Genomic DNA, 19,387 nt, shown 5'->3' with positions numbered 1-19,387 from the left:
ATTTAAAAATGTGAAATTTAAAAATCTGTAATATAAACAGAAACCTAGCTAAGAGGTGCATATATTATTTATTTGACATTTGTACAGAAAATTATTAACATGCAAGTACTATGTGCTCAATAAAATAGGATTAAGTAGACGGCTCAGGGGATGAGTAACAGGCTAAGTAGTTTTATACCTGTAGGTAATTGGCTTACATCAGGTCCAGGTTGGTAGTTACTTAAAGCTATTACCATCTGACAAAACTTCAGTGATCTATGTTAAATGAGATGGTCAGTTTCTAGTGGACAGATGGCTGCATCACAGCTGGCTGAAACTGGCCTGGCAACCTTCTTGGCCTTTCCAACTTACTGAATAAGGAAAAAATGATCCTAAAGAGTGAACTAACTTCTCTGCTTTAGTGAAGGTTCCTCCAACTAAGGGTTAAGGCAAAGTATCAGTGTATTAGGGGAAAACTTGAACTGTTGCCTATCCAGTACTTTGTGGGGGAAAATAGAGGGTACTTCGTTCATTAGCTTTGTCAAGCCAACACATTTCGCTAGGCTTTACATTTACTTAAAATTTGATGTGTGGACCCCAGGGGTTGGGGAAGCATTACAGTTTCCTTAATTAGAAGAGAAACTAAAAATTAATTCAGGACAACAAATTACATACAGGGACTAGTGCTCTTGAACTCTACTTGTCTGATTTTCCTCACTGCCACCAAGAAAGTACTTAATGCATACCCCTCAGCCTTTTTATTTTTAAGAGATTCTCCCGATGCATTCATGCTCTCCCATTCCCACTCTAAAACTCCTTGTTCAATCCTGTTCCTTCCAGTGAAATGCCCATGATCATTCCCCCAGTAGAAACCCTATATGAACCCAATCTCTAATCTGCCCTGTGCTTCTTCCATTCTAGGAGACAAACCTTGTTTACCCCACAAACAAGTCTGCTTTTGAATTGAGTTGATATACATTTGAAAAATAATAGTTGTATGTGAAGTGATTAGTAAGATGTTTGCCCTACTTTCTGTATTCAGGGGTTGAATTAATACACTAGTTTAGCATGTGTGATCATGTCCCCTTTAGAGGCCGGCCTCCACAAGGATAAAAAGCCTGTTTCTTACTGACAACTGATGCAGTTATTACCATTTGAGCTAAAGGACGAGTCTGTGCTTTTAAGGTGTTGAAAAAACCTGTATTCTAACATCGCTGGCAACTGGGGCATCAGTATGTTTGTGATCATGGGTTGTAGCCAGCTGCATTTTAAATGTAATATGTTATTTTCAGAAACTACCTTTTCTAAAAAAGTTGAATATCAACCTTGGAAGTCCTTAAGAAAGTCATATTATTGAATCTAATCCTGCAAACCTTTACATACATTGAGGTGAATGGGATTGCTCACATGAGTAAGGGCTACAGTATTGGGACCATACACTGTAAACAAAGCTGCTAAGCATTGTATGCATTTGCTTTCTTACTTAATATATCTTTGCTTTTCACTTTTTGGAGCCTTATTAGCATTTTCTTTATCATATTGTGTTACATAAATTACTGTAGCAGAATTTATATTCAGAGTCTGAACTGTAGAATATTTGTTTAGGAATTGCATACACATAACATTTGTACAACTTGAATGCACGTTGTATACACATACACGTTTTCGGCTGTATTTCCCACAATCTATTTTAGCTTCTTCAAGAGATTACATTAGCAATTGCATTTAAGGGTCTGGTGTTAACATCTCTGAAACTTTATAATTTAATTAGTTGTCAGATTATCAAAAGGCACTGAGTTTGTGATAGACACTTGAATAAATGCAAAGTATATAGTCGTGTTGAAGGCTGTTATAACTATACTTTGCTTAAATTTGTACCTTCATCTAGTCTCTTGCCAGATGACTTCTTCTGTACATTCTAGTTTTCATCTTCATTTTAAAAAAAGATAATAAAATCAATATCAAACTGCTACTCTAAAACTCTGTTTCTTGTGATTGGTGTAACATGCCATAACAATCACATTAGATGTCTATGAAGAAGATATAAGAAACTGTCTTTCCTTGTTTCTGCTCTTACTGAATTTTTATTAAAATTGCTATAATTTTCCAGTGAACAGGTTCATCTACATAAAATGGATATTCAGTCATGCATAAAAATCTAAAAGAGTTATTTATGATTTTCACAAGTATTATCCTTAACTATATAAAGGCCGATGACATCTGCAGAAAATACTAGAAGATTCTTACTGGGTGATCCTTCGGCATATTGTTCCACATCCTCTGTTTAATTTCAGTAGCTACTTTAGGATTTGTCTTTCCCAGTTTAGTTATAATTTTATCCACATGGTTCCTGGTGACCTGTAGGAGACTGTCCATGGTTGGCCACAGTTCATTAGGTTTGGAAAGGTCCAAAACAAGAATTATAGCAAAAGTCCTATAAAAAGGGAGTGGGGGGAGAAGGGAACAGAAGAGTTCTTACTCAGTTTCATCATTGGTACATAAGACCATTACATTTTTCGTAAACAACATTTTTCCCTCAGTAAAATTGCTGAAAACAAATGTGAAAAAAACAACCAGAGAGGAAACTTATATTAAAGGTTGCAGAACAAGCGATGGCCCTTAAGCATACTCTGAACTCTGTTGAAACGTTTAAATTGTCTTTGTAGCTGAATTTCTGAACCTTTGATTTTTCCACTCCTCACCACTTATTTGTGAGTGCTTTATTGTTGAACTTTATTTCTGGAAATTTTGTTTGAAGACAAGTAGTACCTGCAAGTGTCAGTGACTCATTTTGCTCCTGCCTGTTGTATGACAAGGCATTTCAACATAATCTCTTCATTCACCCCAGTCATCTCTTGCCTATCTGAAATCCCTCTTTAATTTATATCAAACTCCTGCTTATGAAGGTTCCTGACTTTTAGTGATCACCTGCATGTCCCAGAAAATCAGAAGAGTAACCAAAGTGCAACCTTCCAACCAGGAAGTAGAAGAAGGTAGTAAGGAGATTTATTCTGTGCCATGGCTTGTGCCAGTTAGAAGGGACCTCAGATGACAAACTGAGGATGATGCTCTGGGTGGTAGACCAGGAGATGTGAGGTTAATGATCCTTGGAAGAATGGAACCCTATACATACTAAAAGGTTGCATTGGTTGAAGGTCGGCCCTGAGAGGAAGAGATTATTAAAATCCAGTGAAACACAGAACACTGGAAACACGTGTCTGAAACAGAATGCCACTGATAGCAGAGGACTGACTGCTGGTTTTAACCAGGCTCTATAGCAGGGGTGGCCAACCTGAGCCTGAGAAGGAGCCAGAATTTACCAATGTACATTGCCAAAGAACCACAGCAATATGTCAGCAGTCCCCCATCCGCTCCCCCTCCCTGCGCCTCCCACCCACTGGCAGCCCTGCCAATCAGTGCCGCCCCCTCCCTTCCTGCGCATCCCACCCACCAGCAGCCCTGCCAATCAGTGCCTCCCCCTCCCTCCCCGCACCTCCGGATCAACTGTTTCGTGGCATGCAGGAGACTCTGGGGGGGAGGGGGAAGCAACGACAGCACAGTAGGCTCAGGGAAAGGGGGAGGGAAGGGGTGAAGGGGGGCAGGGTCTGTGGCAGAGCCAGGGGTTGAGCAGTGAGCACCCCCCGGCACATTGGAAAGTTGGTGCCTGTAGCTCTAGCCCTGGAGTCGGTGCCTATGCAAAGTGCCGGAGATTAACTTCTGAAGAGCCGCATGTGGCTCCGGAGCCACAGGTAGGCCATCCCTGCTCTATAGGAACACCATGTTTAACTATGTGGATTCCAGATTGGAAGGAAATCAGAGGAGCTACAGAGCAAGATAAATCTCTAATTTCACCAAGTAATGCTATGAAAAATCTAATGGAAAGTGTCTTGGCTAAACTAGATCTAATTTAAGGTAGTTTAAAATAAACAAGCTTCTTTATTACAGGTGGACACAAAAACCACTGAAAAAGTATTTGTGCTGGTGATGAAACAAAAGGAAAATATTGTCTTTGCAAACTATGACAACTGCACTGGTGCATTGTAATGTTGTCTTATTGACAGGGCCAGGCTTAGGAGGGGCAGAGAGAAGATTCTTTAGGCCTTGGGTCATCCAAATTAAAAGATTCATTTACCGTAAAGACAGGGGAAGAGGATCTTCAGGGGGCTACCTGCCTCCTCCATTCCAGAAGAAGTGGAGTTCAGCAGTTAATGCTGGAGTCCATGCATTGGGGGCAATGTTTGAAAAAAATTCAAATGATAATTCTCCAAAGTAGCCAAAGGTCTTCAGGAGCAACTAGGCTCCCAGAGGCCACAGCAGTATTTTTTAAATATTTTTTCTCATTATGCAATGACAGAATTCAGAGTAGCCAGTACAATAATATACAGACAGTAAGTGCTCAAATACCAAGCCATCCCATTGCTTTCTACAAAAACTGAAGATATGGGACATCTGCCAATGGAATAAAGCAATAAAATATCAGAACATAAAAACACTAAATAAAACTTACTAACCCAAAAAGTCTTTTATTGCTGTTTTCCCTTCTTTCATTTAATCATTTTTCTCTTTCCATCTCCAAATTATTCAATTCCCCTTTCTTTTTTCTCCTATTGTTTTCTCTTTTATAATCCTGTCTCCTTACTCTTCTCTTGTTCTTTATATGAAAAGCTATATCTGTTTTCTCCTCAGTCATTTATTCTCTTCCACTCTACATTGCCTCTTCTTGCTGCCCTTAGTCCATTTTTTCTGATCCATTTCCCCCCCATTATCTTCCCTCTGCTCTCCCCTGTATTCCAGTATCTGTCCCCTGCCTCTCTCAGAAACTTCATCTCTCATCCTCTTTCAAGCTGCACAGGGACCTCATATCGTTTTTCCTCTTCCTCTTCCTTAGCTCTATGAGGTCTACACTACTGCATCTTCTCCTTCATTAAGGTCCTGTTTTTCTCTCCCCATGATTGATTTCTCTCTCCTCCCTCAGTGAGGTGCACCTTTCTCTCCTACTCTAACATGCTGTTCTCTTAGGCCTAGTCTACACTAAAAAGTTAAGTCAACCCCTGAGCAGCGTAGTTAAGCTGACCTAACCCCTGGTGTAGACAGCGCTAGGTCAACCTAGCTACTGACTCCTGGATGAGTGGATTACCTACACCAATGGGAGATCCCCACCTGTCAGCAAAGGTAGTGTCTATACAGAAGTGCTACAGCGGCACAACTGATTTTTAGGAAAAACCACTCTGATAAAAACTTTCAAACCTAGTAAACAGTTTACATTTTGGAAGATTTCTCCACAACAAAATGGCCAGAGATTTAATCTCAGTTTTCATTTAAGCAAAATTAACTCTAACATTGTAAGGTTCTTTACCACTTACCTTATGTTGTCATTAGTTATTGGTATACGAATCAAGTCCAATAATGAGGTTCCACCACCTAGTTCCCAAAAATGTGCAATGTCTTTTGGCTGCAAAACAGTTTCTTAGCATTAGAAATTTATATTTCCATGTAACACCATCAGAAGTTTCCAATTGTTGTAACAATGGCAACAGACAGGTCCCTTATGTGCAATGAGTACAGTACAAGAGCACAGCATAGCACATGAGGTGTGTCCCATAAGTGATGTGGCAAATTAGAAGTTAATTATGTGGCCCCAATCTCTTAGGGCTTGTCTATCGAGGGAGTTAGTGTGGAGTAGCTACTTCACTTTAAATTCACACCCTAGCTTATTCCGTACTAACTTCCCATATAGACAAGTCCCTATTTATGCAGCATAGATATCCTGCCCCCCCAACCAAAACCTTCTTTCCTCCCTGCCATGCCCAGTTTTCTTCTCCCTCCCCTCCCTACTACTTTAAGCACATAAAGATCAGAGTGGCATGGAAGGATCAAAGACAGCTGAACACCTTAGGTGGTGAATAGGAGGAGATGTGTACACCTGTGTGAGGAGGAAATTGAATGGTAAGAAGCACATAGGATTTTTAAGCACATAAAACATGATTCTCTGTTGCCCTCGTACCATGCACATTCATTTACACCAGTCTCAAGTAAGTATAAAATGACTTTAAAACACTATAGGAGTGATTTAAACCCACTTTGTATGGTGAAAATAACTAAAAATACACTTCAATGGAGAATCAAGTCTATAAGGTGCCTTAACATTTCAAAGAGGGTCCTGAATTCCTTAGTCCCCACCCCCATGACCTGTGTTCCCTCTAAGCTGCACAGTCGGGCAGCCGCCCAGGAGTTATTCAAGTGCTACGCACTTGGTTAGCAGAGCCACGCACATCCGGCAGCGTGTGTTCAGGTGCCCCGCCCCTCACTGGCTGTGCAGAACGGGGTGTGTGTGCTCTGATGTCAGGGTGTCTCCCTCCCCCTATGTATCCCATCTACGCAGAGCAGGGCAGTGGGGATAGAGCTCAGGAGCAGGAGAGCTGCTGTGGTCTGAATGAGCCTTCTGGGGTTGAGTGAGTGCGTTAAAGAGACAGTGCAGTGTCTCTTAGAGACTTCCCCAGCAGCCAGCACACACTCAGAGACAGTCTCTCTCTCTCTCTCTCACACACACACACACACACACACACACACACACACACACACACACACACAGTCTCTGTGTGTCACACACATACAGTCTTTCACACTCACCTCCCAACACATACTTGTATTAATGTTGTTGTTGTTATTTCTTGGAACTTCCTGCAATGCACATATATTCTCTGCAAATTTTATTCTTTCAAAGTGTGTTATTTTAGTTTTTGACTGGTCTATGCATTTCATAATTTTTATTTCTCTTACACTTAAATTTAATTCTTTGAGCAGTGAGTTCTAAAATGCCTAACCTGTCCTGGCTGGAGTAATTAACCCTTTGGTAACTTTTTAAAAATATATATTATATCTAGGCTTTTTGTTTCTACTGGTGGCACACATCTGCACATTACCTTGGTGCACATAACAAAATGTATTCCACACATGGATGGAAAAAATTAGAGGGTACATTGGCCACAACACAACAGCAACTAGCTACCCCATTGTCCCACTATCTTCAATCTGTCATGCAATAAAGGACAAGCACATTAGCTCAGTGTTTCTACTCAAACAATCAGCATGAAATACTTAACATCCTTGATACTTGAACTATCATTAGATTTCAGCGTTGACACCCACCAAAACTGATAGAACAGTTCATACTTCCCCCCTGGTTATGGCTGCAGGCTGACCATAGTCAGATACCACTACATTGGTTTAAATTCAGTTCACATTTTTAAGATTACCTTTAGAACCATGAGGACAAAGTTGTTGTTGGAGGTGTTTGTTTTGTTTTTTTTTTGTTAAATTTGAGGACTTCAAGGAGCAGAGAATCCTCCTGCAAGTGACCCGTGCCCCATACTGCAGAGGAAAGTGAAAAACCCCCAGGGCCTCTGCCAATCTGCCTTGGAGGAAAATTCCTTCCCGACCCCAAATATGGCGATCAGCTAAACCCTAAGCATGTGGGCAAGACTCACCAGCCAGACACCCAGGAAAGAATTCTCTGTCGTAACTCAGATCCCACCCCATCTAACATCCCATCACAGGCCATTGGGCATATCTACTGCTAATAGTTGAAGATCACTTGCCAAAATTAGGCTATCCCATCATATCATCCCTTCCATAAACTTATCAAGCTTAGTCTTGAAGCCAGATAGGTCTTTTGCCCCCACTGCTTCCCTTGGAAGGCTGTTCCAGAACTTCACTCCTCTGATGGTTAGAAACCTGCATCTAATTTCAAGTCTAAACTTCCTGATGGCCACTTTATATCCATTTGTTCTTGTGTCCACATTGGTACTGAGCTTAAATAATTCTTCGCCCTCCATGGTATTTATCCCTCTGATATATTTATAGAGAGCAATCATACCTCCCCTCAGCCTTCTTTGGTTAGGCTAAAACAAGCCAAGCTCCTTGAGTCTACTTTCATAAGACAGGTTTTCCCTTCCTCGGATCATCCTAGTAGCCCTTCTCTGTACCTGTTCCAGTTTGAATTCATCTTTCTTAAACATGGGAGACCAGAACTGCACACAATATTCCAGATGAGGTCTCACCAGTGCTTTGTATAATGGTACTAACACCTCCTTATCTCTACTGGAAATACCTTGCCTGATGCATCCCAAGACTGAATTAATTTTTTTCACGGCCATATCACATTGGCAGCTCATAGTCATCCTGTGATTAACCAATACTCCGAGGTCCTTCTCCTCCTCTGTTACTTCCAAGTGATGCGTCCCCAGGTTATAACAAAAATTCTTGTTATCAATCCCTAAATGCATGACCTTGCACTTTTCACTATTACATTTCAGCCTATTACTATTACTCCAGTTTAAAAGGTCATCCAGATCTTCCTGTATGATATCCCGGTCCTTCTCTGTATTGGCAATACCTCCCAGCTTTGTGTCATCTGCAAACTTGATTAGCACATTCCCGCTTTTTGTGCCACGGTCAGTAATAAAAAGATTAAATAAGATTGGTCCCAAAACCAGTCCCTGAGGAACTCCATTAGTAACCTCCTTCCAGCCTGACAGTTCACCTTTCTGTGTGACCCGTTGTAGTCTCCCCTTTAACCAGTTCCTTATCCACATTTCAATTTTCATATTGATCCACATCTACATGCAAAATGAAAGCTAGCCAAGCATTCTGAAAATGGAAGTAAATTGAATAAAATTCAAACTGAAATACTTTCTGTCTCGCAGATGATTGTTGAGTTAAAAGAGAAAGTCACTACTTAGGTTTTACTAACGAATGAGTGATACAACAAATATATTATAGTACTTTTGCCATGTACTCACTCTGTTATGACCTTTTGCTCTTCTTCCAAAAGTATATTCCAAGGCTAACGTTGGTTTTGGAATTTCATCCCTATCCAATGAAGATACAGTATATGTCACCTGCGTATATTCTTTCAAGATCTTCTGAATTTAATTCACATACAATAACTTTTACCATTACCTCAACTCAATTTATTAACCAAACAGTAGAGAATTTATATTGGGAAAACAGGAACATAAAGAGAACAACTCAAGACAGACAGACAGTTCCTTAATGGATATCAAAAGGACACAGAGGACCAAATTTTCAAAATTCTGCACACGCATACTGTGACTGAGCACTCAAACTACCAGTGACAGCACTCTAGAAATCTGGCTCCAAATGCCAAAATGTTTTACTAACACATTATAGATATTTAGATATCATTAACCCTTCACAAATCGTGCATCAGGTCATTAGCGAGAAAATTTAATCTACTTGCCATCCATAATTTTACACAATGATTTTGTTTTACTGGAACATAATATTCTCTGTAAGACTACGAAAAAAATATTGTTGATATTACTCCCAGAGATGCAAAATACTTTTCAAAATTTAACACATACCTGTCAAGACACCTCAATATAATAGTAGTCTTTCCCTGGAAATTAAAAACAATGAAGAAGACTATTGTAATGTCATTAAAGCATAAAAGTTATATAATTGTATATAATGTAATGCTTTATTATTGGAATGATTAAAAGAATGCATCTGAAAACTGTAAACTTATGCAGTCATTTGTAGTCTGATTACTAGAAAGTTAAGTGCCTACTTTCTATCAGAATGTAGCTACACTGCTATTAATATAATTATAATAAATTGCTGGATATGACAAACACAGTAATACCAACAGGATACTTAAAATCAGACAATACATTAGTGATCAGTCTGGCCAACTGTATTAAACTGTTTAACTGTTGTTAATTGCTAATAACAAGTTAATCTAATGATTGGTTTCCAGTGAATATGTGTAAATCATAATTGAGATGGAAGTAAAAAGAATGCATTAAATAACACAGTAAAACGGCATGTTTCTGCACTATTCGGATTCAGATTCCAAGTTAGGTCAGTCTAATTTTAAAAAGGTCCTAGCACTTGTAAAGTTTCTTCCCTATTTGTAATCACACATTGGAATTTCAGAAACCATTTTTTTTATAAAAAGAAAAGGAGGACTTGTGGCACCTTAGAGACTAACCAATTTATTAGAGCATAAGCTTTCGTGAGCTACAGCTCACTTCCTCAGATGCATATCGTGGAAACTGCAGCAGGCTTTATATATACACAGAGAATATGAAACAATACCTATTCCCACCCCACTGTCCTGCTGGGGTGGGAATAGGTATTGTTTCATATTCTCTGTGTATATATAAAGCCTGCTGCAGTTTCCACGATATGCATCTGAGGAAGTGAGCTGTAGCTCACGAAAGCTTATGCTCTAATAAATTGGTTAGTCTCTAAGGTGCCACAAGTCCTCCTTTTCTTTTTGCGAATACAGACTAACACGGCTGTTACTCTGAAACCTGTCATTTTTTTTATAAATCTGCAAAACCCATTTATCTATTCTTAATGCTTATAGAAGATTACATGTTGCACAATGCCATGCTTCTCCGCAGTAATAGTGAAACACTTACATATATGCTTCAATTCACTTACAAAGATAAAAAGGCAGGTTCTGACTTATTTACATTTACAACAAATAGTTATCAAGAAAAAAGTGGGGAGAGAGAGGAGAAGCCATTGAGTAAGCATAAGAGACAGTGGATCAATGTTATGAACTCCAGTATCTAGTCTAAGACCCTGATTCTCCAAACACTTATTTACATGCTTAAATTTATGTCCCACTGGAGTCATAGAGACTACAAAAATGAATAAAATTAAACGTGGACATAAGTTTTATCAGGATCCCAGGGCCTATATAGTTTCACAAATTCCAGAAGGGGTGATTGTGAAAATTTAGTCTGGCCTCCCATATAACACAGGCCATGAAATGTCTCCAAAATAATTCTTAGAGCATATCTTTTAGAAAAAGATCCAATCTTGCTTTAAAAATTGTTGGTGATGGAGAATCCACCACAACCCTCGGTAAATTGTTCCAATGGTTAATTACTCTCACTGTTAAAAAGGGACGCCTTATTTCCAGACTGAATTTGTCTAGCTTCAACTTTCAGCCATTGGACTGTATTATTCCTTTCTCTGCTAGATTGAAGAGCCTATTATTAAATATTTGTTCCACATATAAATACTTATAGACTGATCAAGTCACCCCTTAGCCTTCTCTTTGTTAAGCTAAATAAACTGAGTTTCCTGAGTCCATTACTGTAAGGCATGTTTTCTAATCCTTTTAATCATTCATTCTCTTGCCTCTTTTCTGAACCTTCCACAATTTATGAACATCCTTCTTGAATTATGGACACCAGAACTCAATATATTATTACAGCGGTGGTCACACCAGTGCCAAGTACAGAGAGGTAAAATAGTCTCTCTACTCTTACTCAAGATTGCCCTCTTCAGGCATCTAAAGATCGCATTAGGTCTTTTAGCCACAGCATCACACTGGCAGCCCATGTTCAGATGATTATCCACCATAACCCCCAAATCTTTTTCAGATTTACTGCTTCCCAGGATAGAGCCCCAATCCCATAAGTATGGCCTACATGCTTTATTCTTAGATGTGTACCTTTAGCTGTATTGAAACATACATTGTTTGCTTGTGCCTAGCTTCCAAGTGACCCAGATCACTCTGTAATGTTCCTCTTCATTATTTACCACTTCCCCAATTTTTATGTGATCTGCAAACTTTATCAGGGATGATTTTATGTCTTTTTCCAGGTTACTAATAAAAATGTTTAATAGTGTAGGGATCAAAAACTGATCCCTGCAGGACCCCACTGGAAACACACCTGATCAACAATGATTTCCCATTTACAATTACATTTTGAGATCCACCAGTTAGTCAGTTTGTTATCCATTTAAGGTGTGCCATATTAATTTTATATCTTTCTAGTTTTTTAAACAAAATGTCATGAGGTATCAAGTCATATGCCTTACATAAGTCTAAGTATACTACATCATCACTGTTACCTTTATCAAACTTGTAATCTCATCCAAAAAAACAAACCAAATTTGTAATCTCATCCAAAAAAAAAAAATCATCAAGTTAGTTTGACAGGATCTATTTTCCATAAACTCCTGTTGATTGGTATTAATTATATTACCCTCCTTTAATTCTTTATTAATTGAGTCCCATATCAGTCACTCCATTATCTTGCCCAGGGTCGATATCAGACTGACAGGCTTATAATTATTGGGCATCCCATTTACCCTTTAAAATATTGTATAGCAAGGGGGCGTGGCCTCCCTCTGGGCCTGACGGGGAGGAACCACAACCCAGTCCCTGGGGGCAGAGCCAGGTAAGCCATTCCTACCCTGTCGGAAGCAGAGAGGTGGGACAGGAAGTTTAAAAGGCGGGCCCTGCAGCTCAGTGGGGCTGGAGCCTGCAAAGGAGACAGACGCTTTCTGCCCACTGCTGGGGCCTGCAGCCAAGAGGGATCTCTGGAGCACGGAGGACTCCAAGGGACTGCCAACCGATAAGGATGCTGAGGAGCTACTTTCATTGGCGCTGGCAATGTACCCTGGGAAGATGGAGGAACCCCACGAGATAAAGGTATATGGTGAGGGGTTTATAGGAAGTAGCCCAAGGAAACCAGACAGTAGTCTGGTTGTGGAGCCCTCTACCACTGACAGGGCCCTGGGGTGGGACCTAGTGAAGTAGAGTGGGCCTGCGTCCTCCTACCCTCCTATGGCCATCCCACCCCTGGGGTGACTGACTACCCACCTTGGGCCAAGAGGTCTGCATTTGTCTGTCATCTGCCTGAGTCAGGACATCAGGTGTTAGACTGCTTGGCACTCCACCCTGCCTGAGGGCCTGAGCCCCTAGGTTGCTAATTCCCCTTTAAGGCTGCCTTATAGAAATGTGGAAGCAATGATCTCCCCCTGGGCCTGATGGGGAAGGATGGACATGGGCTTCTACATACTGGCACACCATTAGCTTTCTTCCAGTCTGCTGGGACTTCCCCAGTGTTCAAAGACTTATTGAAAAGCAGCATTAATGGCCCAGTGACCTCAGCCAGTTCTTTTAACTACATAATCTACATAACTACATAATCTGTCTTTTCCCAAATACAGAACAAAAATATTTATCAAACACTTTTGCCTTTTTTCCATTATTATTTATAATTCTACCATTTCCATTGAGTAATGGACCAATACCTTTGTTAGGATTCTTTTTATTCCTAGTATACTTAAAAAACTCCTTATTGTCCTTAACTATGCCGGCCATAGATTTTTTTTCCATACATCCCTTTGCTTCTCGTATCAATTTTCCTCAAGTCCTAGCTTCTGATTTATATACATTACTATCAACTTCCCCTTTCTTCCATTTGTTTTTACAATTTTTATAGCTACCTTCTCTTTCCCTCTAAACCAGGTTGTTTTTTTAACTAATGTAGCCTTTCCTGACTGTAGCTTTTGGGGCACATAGGAATGTGTTCTTAAACAATTCCCAATTATCTTTCACATTTTTCGGATTAAGTTCTCCTGGCTGATTTGGCTCATGATTGTTTCTGGCTTTGTGAAATTGGCCCTTTTAAAGCTCTATGTATATATTATTGGTCTGGACTTTATTGCACATTATAAATGTGATCAAGTCATGATTACTTGTACCTAAGTTACCATTAATTTTTTAGTGCTGTGATCCGTTCCTCTTTATCTGACAAGATGAAGAGCAATATAGAATTCCACTATGTTGGATGCAACACTTTTTGAGTTATAATACTGATTACCAATGCAACAGAGTTAGACTTTTACTAATTAACATGGTGTGTTCAATAAAACCTTTGCATGAATGTGTTATATGACCAGATTTCAGGAGCTAAAAAGTAGGACTGTATTTCTGTCTGCTGTTTTTTGGTTTGTTTGTTTTTTTAAATGAAACTACACCTGCTATGTTAATTAACTGATGAAGAAGAATGGTTGAAGTCTGTCTTATTTCTAGCACAAAAGTGAACTTCTGACAGAACAAAAAGGCATAGAACAGATACTTCTGGGGGAATTCTGTGCCACTGCGTGTGCGCAGAATTCATGGCCCCCGCAGATTTCTTTGCTTTCCCACAGAAAAATGACTTTCTGACACGGAAGCAAAGGGAAGCTGCAAGAGCAGTCCTGCACCACTCCCGAGCAGAGCAGATACATTATTTCAGGCACCCGGAGCAGCTGGCAGAGATAAATCACCCCAGGGCTGGGGACACCAAAGCCAGTGGCTCCTACCCTGAGCTGGTATCAGCTTCTAGTCCCGGCTGGGCTGTGGCAGGAGAGAACAGGCCTCTTCCCCTGTAAGGAGTGTCTGGGGCTTTGTCAGACTCACCCCCAGAAACCTCCCCCAGGAATCTCAGCATCCTCCCCTGCTTCCTGCCCCCATCGCTTCTCAACTGTGCAGATCAGGGTCACTGTACTGAGAGCTGCTCCCCTATCCACCCAACTCCTGTGCATCCGGACCTCCATTACCCAGACACAGCTGCCAAGCCACACCGGGTACATTCAGAACCCCCCTATCCCTCCATACTCGAACCCCACCCCACTGCACCTCAACCCCTGCATCTAGGTGCTAGAGAAGTGGGGCCCTTGACACCTAGAGCCCCTGCCTCTGGACCCCCACCCCTGCACCCAGACCACCCCCTGAGCTTCCTACACTCAACCCTCCACCGATGCCCCACCCCCTGCACAACCCTGAGCCCCCACATCCAGACTCCCACACCACTAGCTCCCAACTACCTGCACCCAGACCCCCACCCCACCAAGCCCCACTCCTCCAGCACCCAGACCCCCCCCACTGAGCCTCCCACAATCAGACCCCTCCGCTGAGCCCCAGCCACCTTCACCTGGAAGCCCCTACAGAGTCCCATTGCCCCTGCACGTGGAACCCCCCAATGAGCCTCTGTGCATCCAGATCCCCCCACACCTAGACCCCCCACTGAGCTGCCTGCACCCAGATTGTACCACACAGAATCTTCTCACCACACACCTGTGTTAGGATATAGATATTCAGGTCTGTCTGTAAAGGCCTATACTCTAAGAATTTAGGTGTATTCTTATCGCTTGGCTAGTTATAGAGGTATAAAAGAGAGAATCAAAATCACTGTCTGCTGGTGTAAGGGCCTTCTCTTATTGTGACAGTTTGTGGCCCTGTGCTTAGGCTCAGGCCTTTGGCTAAGCAGCAGAGGCAGCCATAAGCTAGGAAGCAAACGGTCACATCCTCACATTCCAAACTAGTCACATTGAAATAAGGTGCTATTGGGCTGTTAGGCAGTATCAGGACAGGACTCTATTCCTGTCACCTCCAGAGAAAGGGAAGTGCCTAGAAAATGTAAAAGGAAACTTAGTTTGATAGCATCCTGTCTGGCAAGAACTCACTTATCAATACTGGGATGTGAAATCCTCACTTCTGTATTGTTTTATCATTATAGTACCCACTTTGCTATTGTTTGTCTGTATAATCTCTGTCTGGTTCTGTGATTGTTCCCGTCTGCTGTATAATTAATTTTTCTGGGTGTAAACTAATTAAGGTGGTGGGATATAATTGGTTACATAATCATGTTACAATATGTTAGGATTGGTTAGTTACATTTCAGGAAAATGATTGGTTAAGGTATAGCTAAGCGGAACTCAAGTTTTACTATATAATCTGTAGTCAATGAGGAAGTGAGGGGGTGTGTGGGGGGGTGGGAGATGGGAACAGGGAATGGGGGTAAGGAAATTGCAATCATGTTTTGCTAAAGGGGGAAATGGGAACAGGGAATGGGAGTAAGGAAGTTGGAATCATGTTTGGCTAAGGGTAGGAATGGGAACAGGGACACAGGTGTAAGGTGGTGTCAGAGCTGGGAAGGAGGATACTAAGGAAGGAAACTGGAATCATGCTTGCTGGAAGTTCACCCCAATAAACATTAAATTGTTTGCACCTTTGGACTTCGGGTATTGTTGCTCTCTGTTCATGCGAGAAGGACCAGGGAAGTAAGTGGGTGAAGGAATAAGCCCCCTAACAACCTGGATGCCCCTAAGCTGAGCCCCTCCACACTTGGATCCTGCGTGGTTGAGCTGTCTGCCCCAGACCTAGTGCAGAGGGGCAGAGCCCGAGGGTGCTTCTGGGGAAAGCCCAGGCCTTGTGCTGTGTCAGGGTTGGGTGCAGCCTCACCGCCAAGTCATGTCCCGGGAGTTGGGAGGCTGCAGGGTGATCTCCCACCTTCCACAAGTCAGTGGCCTGTGCTCCCCCCTGCCATGCTGGAGCCTCTGCATTTATTTATTGACAAATATAACTTGCAGAATTTAAAAATATTGTGTGCAGAATTTGAAATTTTTTGGTGCAGAATGCCCTCAGGAGTAAATAGTATGAACATTTCTAATTGTTCTGCACATGAACGCCAGCCCTCTGCACAGATTCATATTGGGGAAGATTTCTTGTTTCTGCAATGGATATGGTATTGCATATACTCTTCAGATGTTTTCAGTGGGATACAATCTTTTCAAGGAAAGCACAGTAATCACGTAAAATAAAGCATAATATCAGTGTTACCCCATTTTTGTTTCCCATAAAGAGTAGTGATTTTTCCCAAACTTCCACTCCATCTCCATTGCCTTCAAGATTTTCTTTTTTCTCCACTTCAGCTTTTGCAATATCCCACAGAGTATCACTAATAGAGAAAACAAAATAAGATGTCTTCATAGAACCTATACATATTTCCCACTAAGGTTTGAAAGGACAAGTGAAGATTTTGAATACTACATTCCCTCTGCATATTAATACATCCTTGATCAGAACTAGTTATGCTTCAGTATGGAACCTCCCCTTAGAAATCACAAATAAATCTGTGGACCAGAGAGGCATGATAGCGAATTCTAGACCTCCAAAATCTCATACTTTTAGGAGATAAATTTTCTCATTTTGGAAGCAATTTTAAGACAGTTTAATAGCAAAATCTTTAATTGTCAGAGAAACAACCTATGTGTTCCAATGCAACATGTACCATTTCACTAACGTTTTGTAACGTCCAATGTCAGTAGTAAGTGCACGAAGGGTATGTCTGTCAAGCACAAGTTGTGCACACCCAGTGGGCCAGCCTATATTCGACCCTGGTTCTGAGGCCCACTGGGGACGTCAGCTGGCGGATCCTTCACGGAGCCGTGAGCACGGGTGTGTACTTGGTGCGGTTCATTCCCCTCCTAGACCCCTGCCCCTTTTGCGGCGTGAGGGAGACCCTGGTGCACGTGTAACTGGAGTGCGCCAGGTTACAGCTCCTATTCCGGCTCCTCTTGGATATACTATTACATTTTTGGTTGCACTTTTCCCCTCAACTTCTCATCTAAGCACTCCCTATCCATGGCCCCACGAAGTCGTGGGACCTCCTTGTCAGCCTCCTCCTAGCCCTGGCCAAAATGGCCATCTACAAAACCAGGGAGAGGAGGTTGGTCAACGGGGTTTCCTGCAACTGTGGGGCCTATTTCCGTTCCTCAATCCATTCACGCATCCGGGCAGAGTTCCTCTGGGCAGCGTCCGCTGGCTCCCTTGTCACCTCTGAGGGCACTGTCCGGGGTTCTCTGCTCGGTGTCCCCGTCTAGTTCCCTTTGTTTAGCCCTGTGACCACACTCCCGTTCCTGTTATCTCCTTAGTTTTCCCACGCACTTATTTGGTATCCCGGACCTGTGGATCCTCCCCTTAGGCTGGGGGGAGGTCCTTTAGCAGTGGGTCGGCAGAAACTTCCTGGACCCCCGTCCACTTCCTGGATCCCAACAGGACAAGTTGTGCACAGGCCCGTCTACCCACGCTAGCTTGAATCAAGCTAATGTAACAACAGCAGCGAAGACAGTGCAACATAGGCAGTATAAGCCCGAGTTTGCTAGCCCACTCTGAAGCCTGTGCTGCACAGTCAGCTCCCTGCACTAGCTGGATTCAAGGTAGCTCAAGAAAGCTAGCCTGGTCACAGCTGTGCAGACATATCCCTACACTAAGTAATTGAAGACACTTCCAAAAGCAACTGTGGCAGTCTGTCTACATATAATGCTGAAGTTTGGGTTTCCTCAAAGTCCTCCAGGTGTTCCAGCAGCTCCTACCACAAAGTATGAAGTCTGGGGTCAGGGCACTTCCCCATTGGGCCTTTACACGGAAGCTGGCCGCACAGGGTGGTGATGGTGACCTTAACATCTGTGAAAGGCTCACAGGCCTACATTTTCAAAAGATCAGCGATTTCTGAAGGTCTGTCCTAAACTGCCCTAAAGCAGCTGGCGTTTCAGGACGTGCTGAGTACCCGTCCCACGCCGGGACCCCCACGCTGTTCGCTTTGAAAATGTGGGCCGTGACGGCAGAGCCTCTTCACTCGGATTTCACTGGCCCGCTGTGTCTTCCTGAGCCTGCTGGCGGAGAAAACAAGCTCCCAGAAGCCTCCCTCCATCCCACCGCTGTCACAGCCCCTCTCGCCGGACGGGAGGGGCCCGGCGGCGGCTCCATCTCTGTACCTGCAAAGCACCAACCTCCCCGGGGGCCCGGGGGCCCGGGGGGTGCCAGCGGGGCGCCCAGAGGGGACGGGCGCAGAGGGGGTCTCCCTGCAACCAGCCCCCCCACCCCGAGCGGTGCGAGCCCCCCGGCCCTGCCGCGGGCACGGGGGGGAGGCTGGCGGCGAGGACCCAGCCCCTCACAGCGCGGGGCAGAAGGTGCTGGACGGAAGGGGAGGCAGCGGCTGAATGGACACAGAGGCGCCGAGCCCCCAGCCTGCACCGGGGGTCCTGGGGGGAGTAACGCGGCCGCCGCCTAGTTACCTGGCTTTGGGCATCGCTGCTCAGGGGCCGCCGGGGGTCTGGGGGCGCTCTGACCTCGGGCCCAGCTCCTGGTCACCATGGGAACCACGCAGCTGCTGACATAGGACGCAGGAGCATCATGGGAGTTGTAGTTCGGGGGCGGTCGTTGCCTCCCTCAGCCCTATGGGGCCCCTCAGAGCTTGGGAATACAGGCAAGAGGCAACCCCCCGCTCTCTGACACACACACTTCCCCTGCTTGAGTCCAGTCTCTCCCCCGCCCTGCCTTCGGGGCTTGGCCACCTTTCAGCCATGCCAATCAGTGTGGGGGCTGGACTGGGTTGGGAGCCCTTCCCTCGGGCTGCTGCAAAGAGGGTTGGTCTACATTAAAATTTAGGTCGACCTAGCTAAATTGCTCAGGGGGTGTGAAAAATGTCACACCACAGCTGGGCAGGATGATTAGGTCCACCTAACTCCTACCCGTGAGGCAGCTAGACAGACAGAAGAATTCTTCCATTGCTCTAGTTACTGCTTCTCCAGGGGCCGGATTTACTATAGCAATGGAAAAGCCCTGTCTGTAGCTGCAGTGTAGTGTAGCCATGCCCTGAAACACTCCCTTCATCTACCACACACATGTTGTTTCCCTTCCCTGTGTCTTTTTTCACATCTTCCTGACTCTTCATTTGTGTTTCTCCCTGGGAGCCAGGACTGCCCTAAACAACATCCTTGGAGACAGGGGTGATGTCATTTT

At 43.3% G+C, this 19,387-nt stretch overlaps 1 protein-coding gene across 2 annotated transcripts in view; it reads right to left on the bottom strand.

Annotated features, from left to right (window-relative positions):
- The window catches only part of DYNC2LI1 (dynein cytoplasmic 2 light intermediate chain 1), a 67,335-nt gene extending 48,517 nt beyond the window's left edge, over positions 1-18,818 (bottom strand). Inside the window, exons 1-6 of one of the 2 annotated variants that reach the window (XM_073339097.1) lie at positions 18,661-18,773; positions 16,424-16,541; positions 9,366-9,400; positions 8,781-8,850; positions 5,343-5,431; positions 2,227-2,413 (exon numbers count right to left, since the gene is read on the bottom strand). In XM_073339097.1, the coding sequence (XP_073195198.1) occupies positions 2,227-2,413; positions 5,343-5,431; positions 8,781-8,850; positions 9,366-9,400; positions 16,424-16,541; positions 18,661-18,674 (513 nt within the window). In that variant the 5' untranslated portion in view covers positions 18,675-18,773. Of the gene's footprint in view, positions 1-2,226; positions 2,414-5,342; positions 5,432-8,780; positions 8,851-9,365; positions 9,401-16,423; positions 16,542-18,660 lie in introns of both variants that reach the window. The other variant, XM_078852286.1, reaches the window with a different exon arrangement.
- Positions 18,819-19,387: the final 569 nt, after the last annotated feature.

Source organism: Lepidochelys kempii, chromosome 3 (genome assembly GCF_965140285.1).
Source record: "Lepidochelys kempii isolate rLepKem1 chromosome 3, rLepKem1.hap1, whole genome shotgun sequence".
Lineage (NCBI taxonomy): Eukaryota > Metazoa > Chordata > Testudines > Cheloniidae > Lepidochelys > Lepidochelys kempii.
This window is presented reverse-complemented; position numbering and strand designations above follow the sequence as displayed.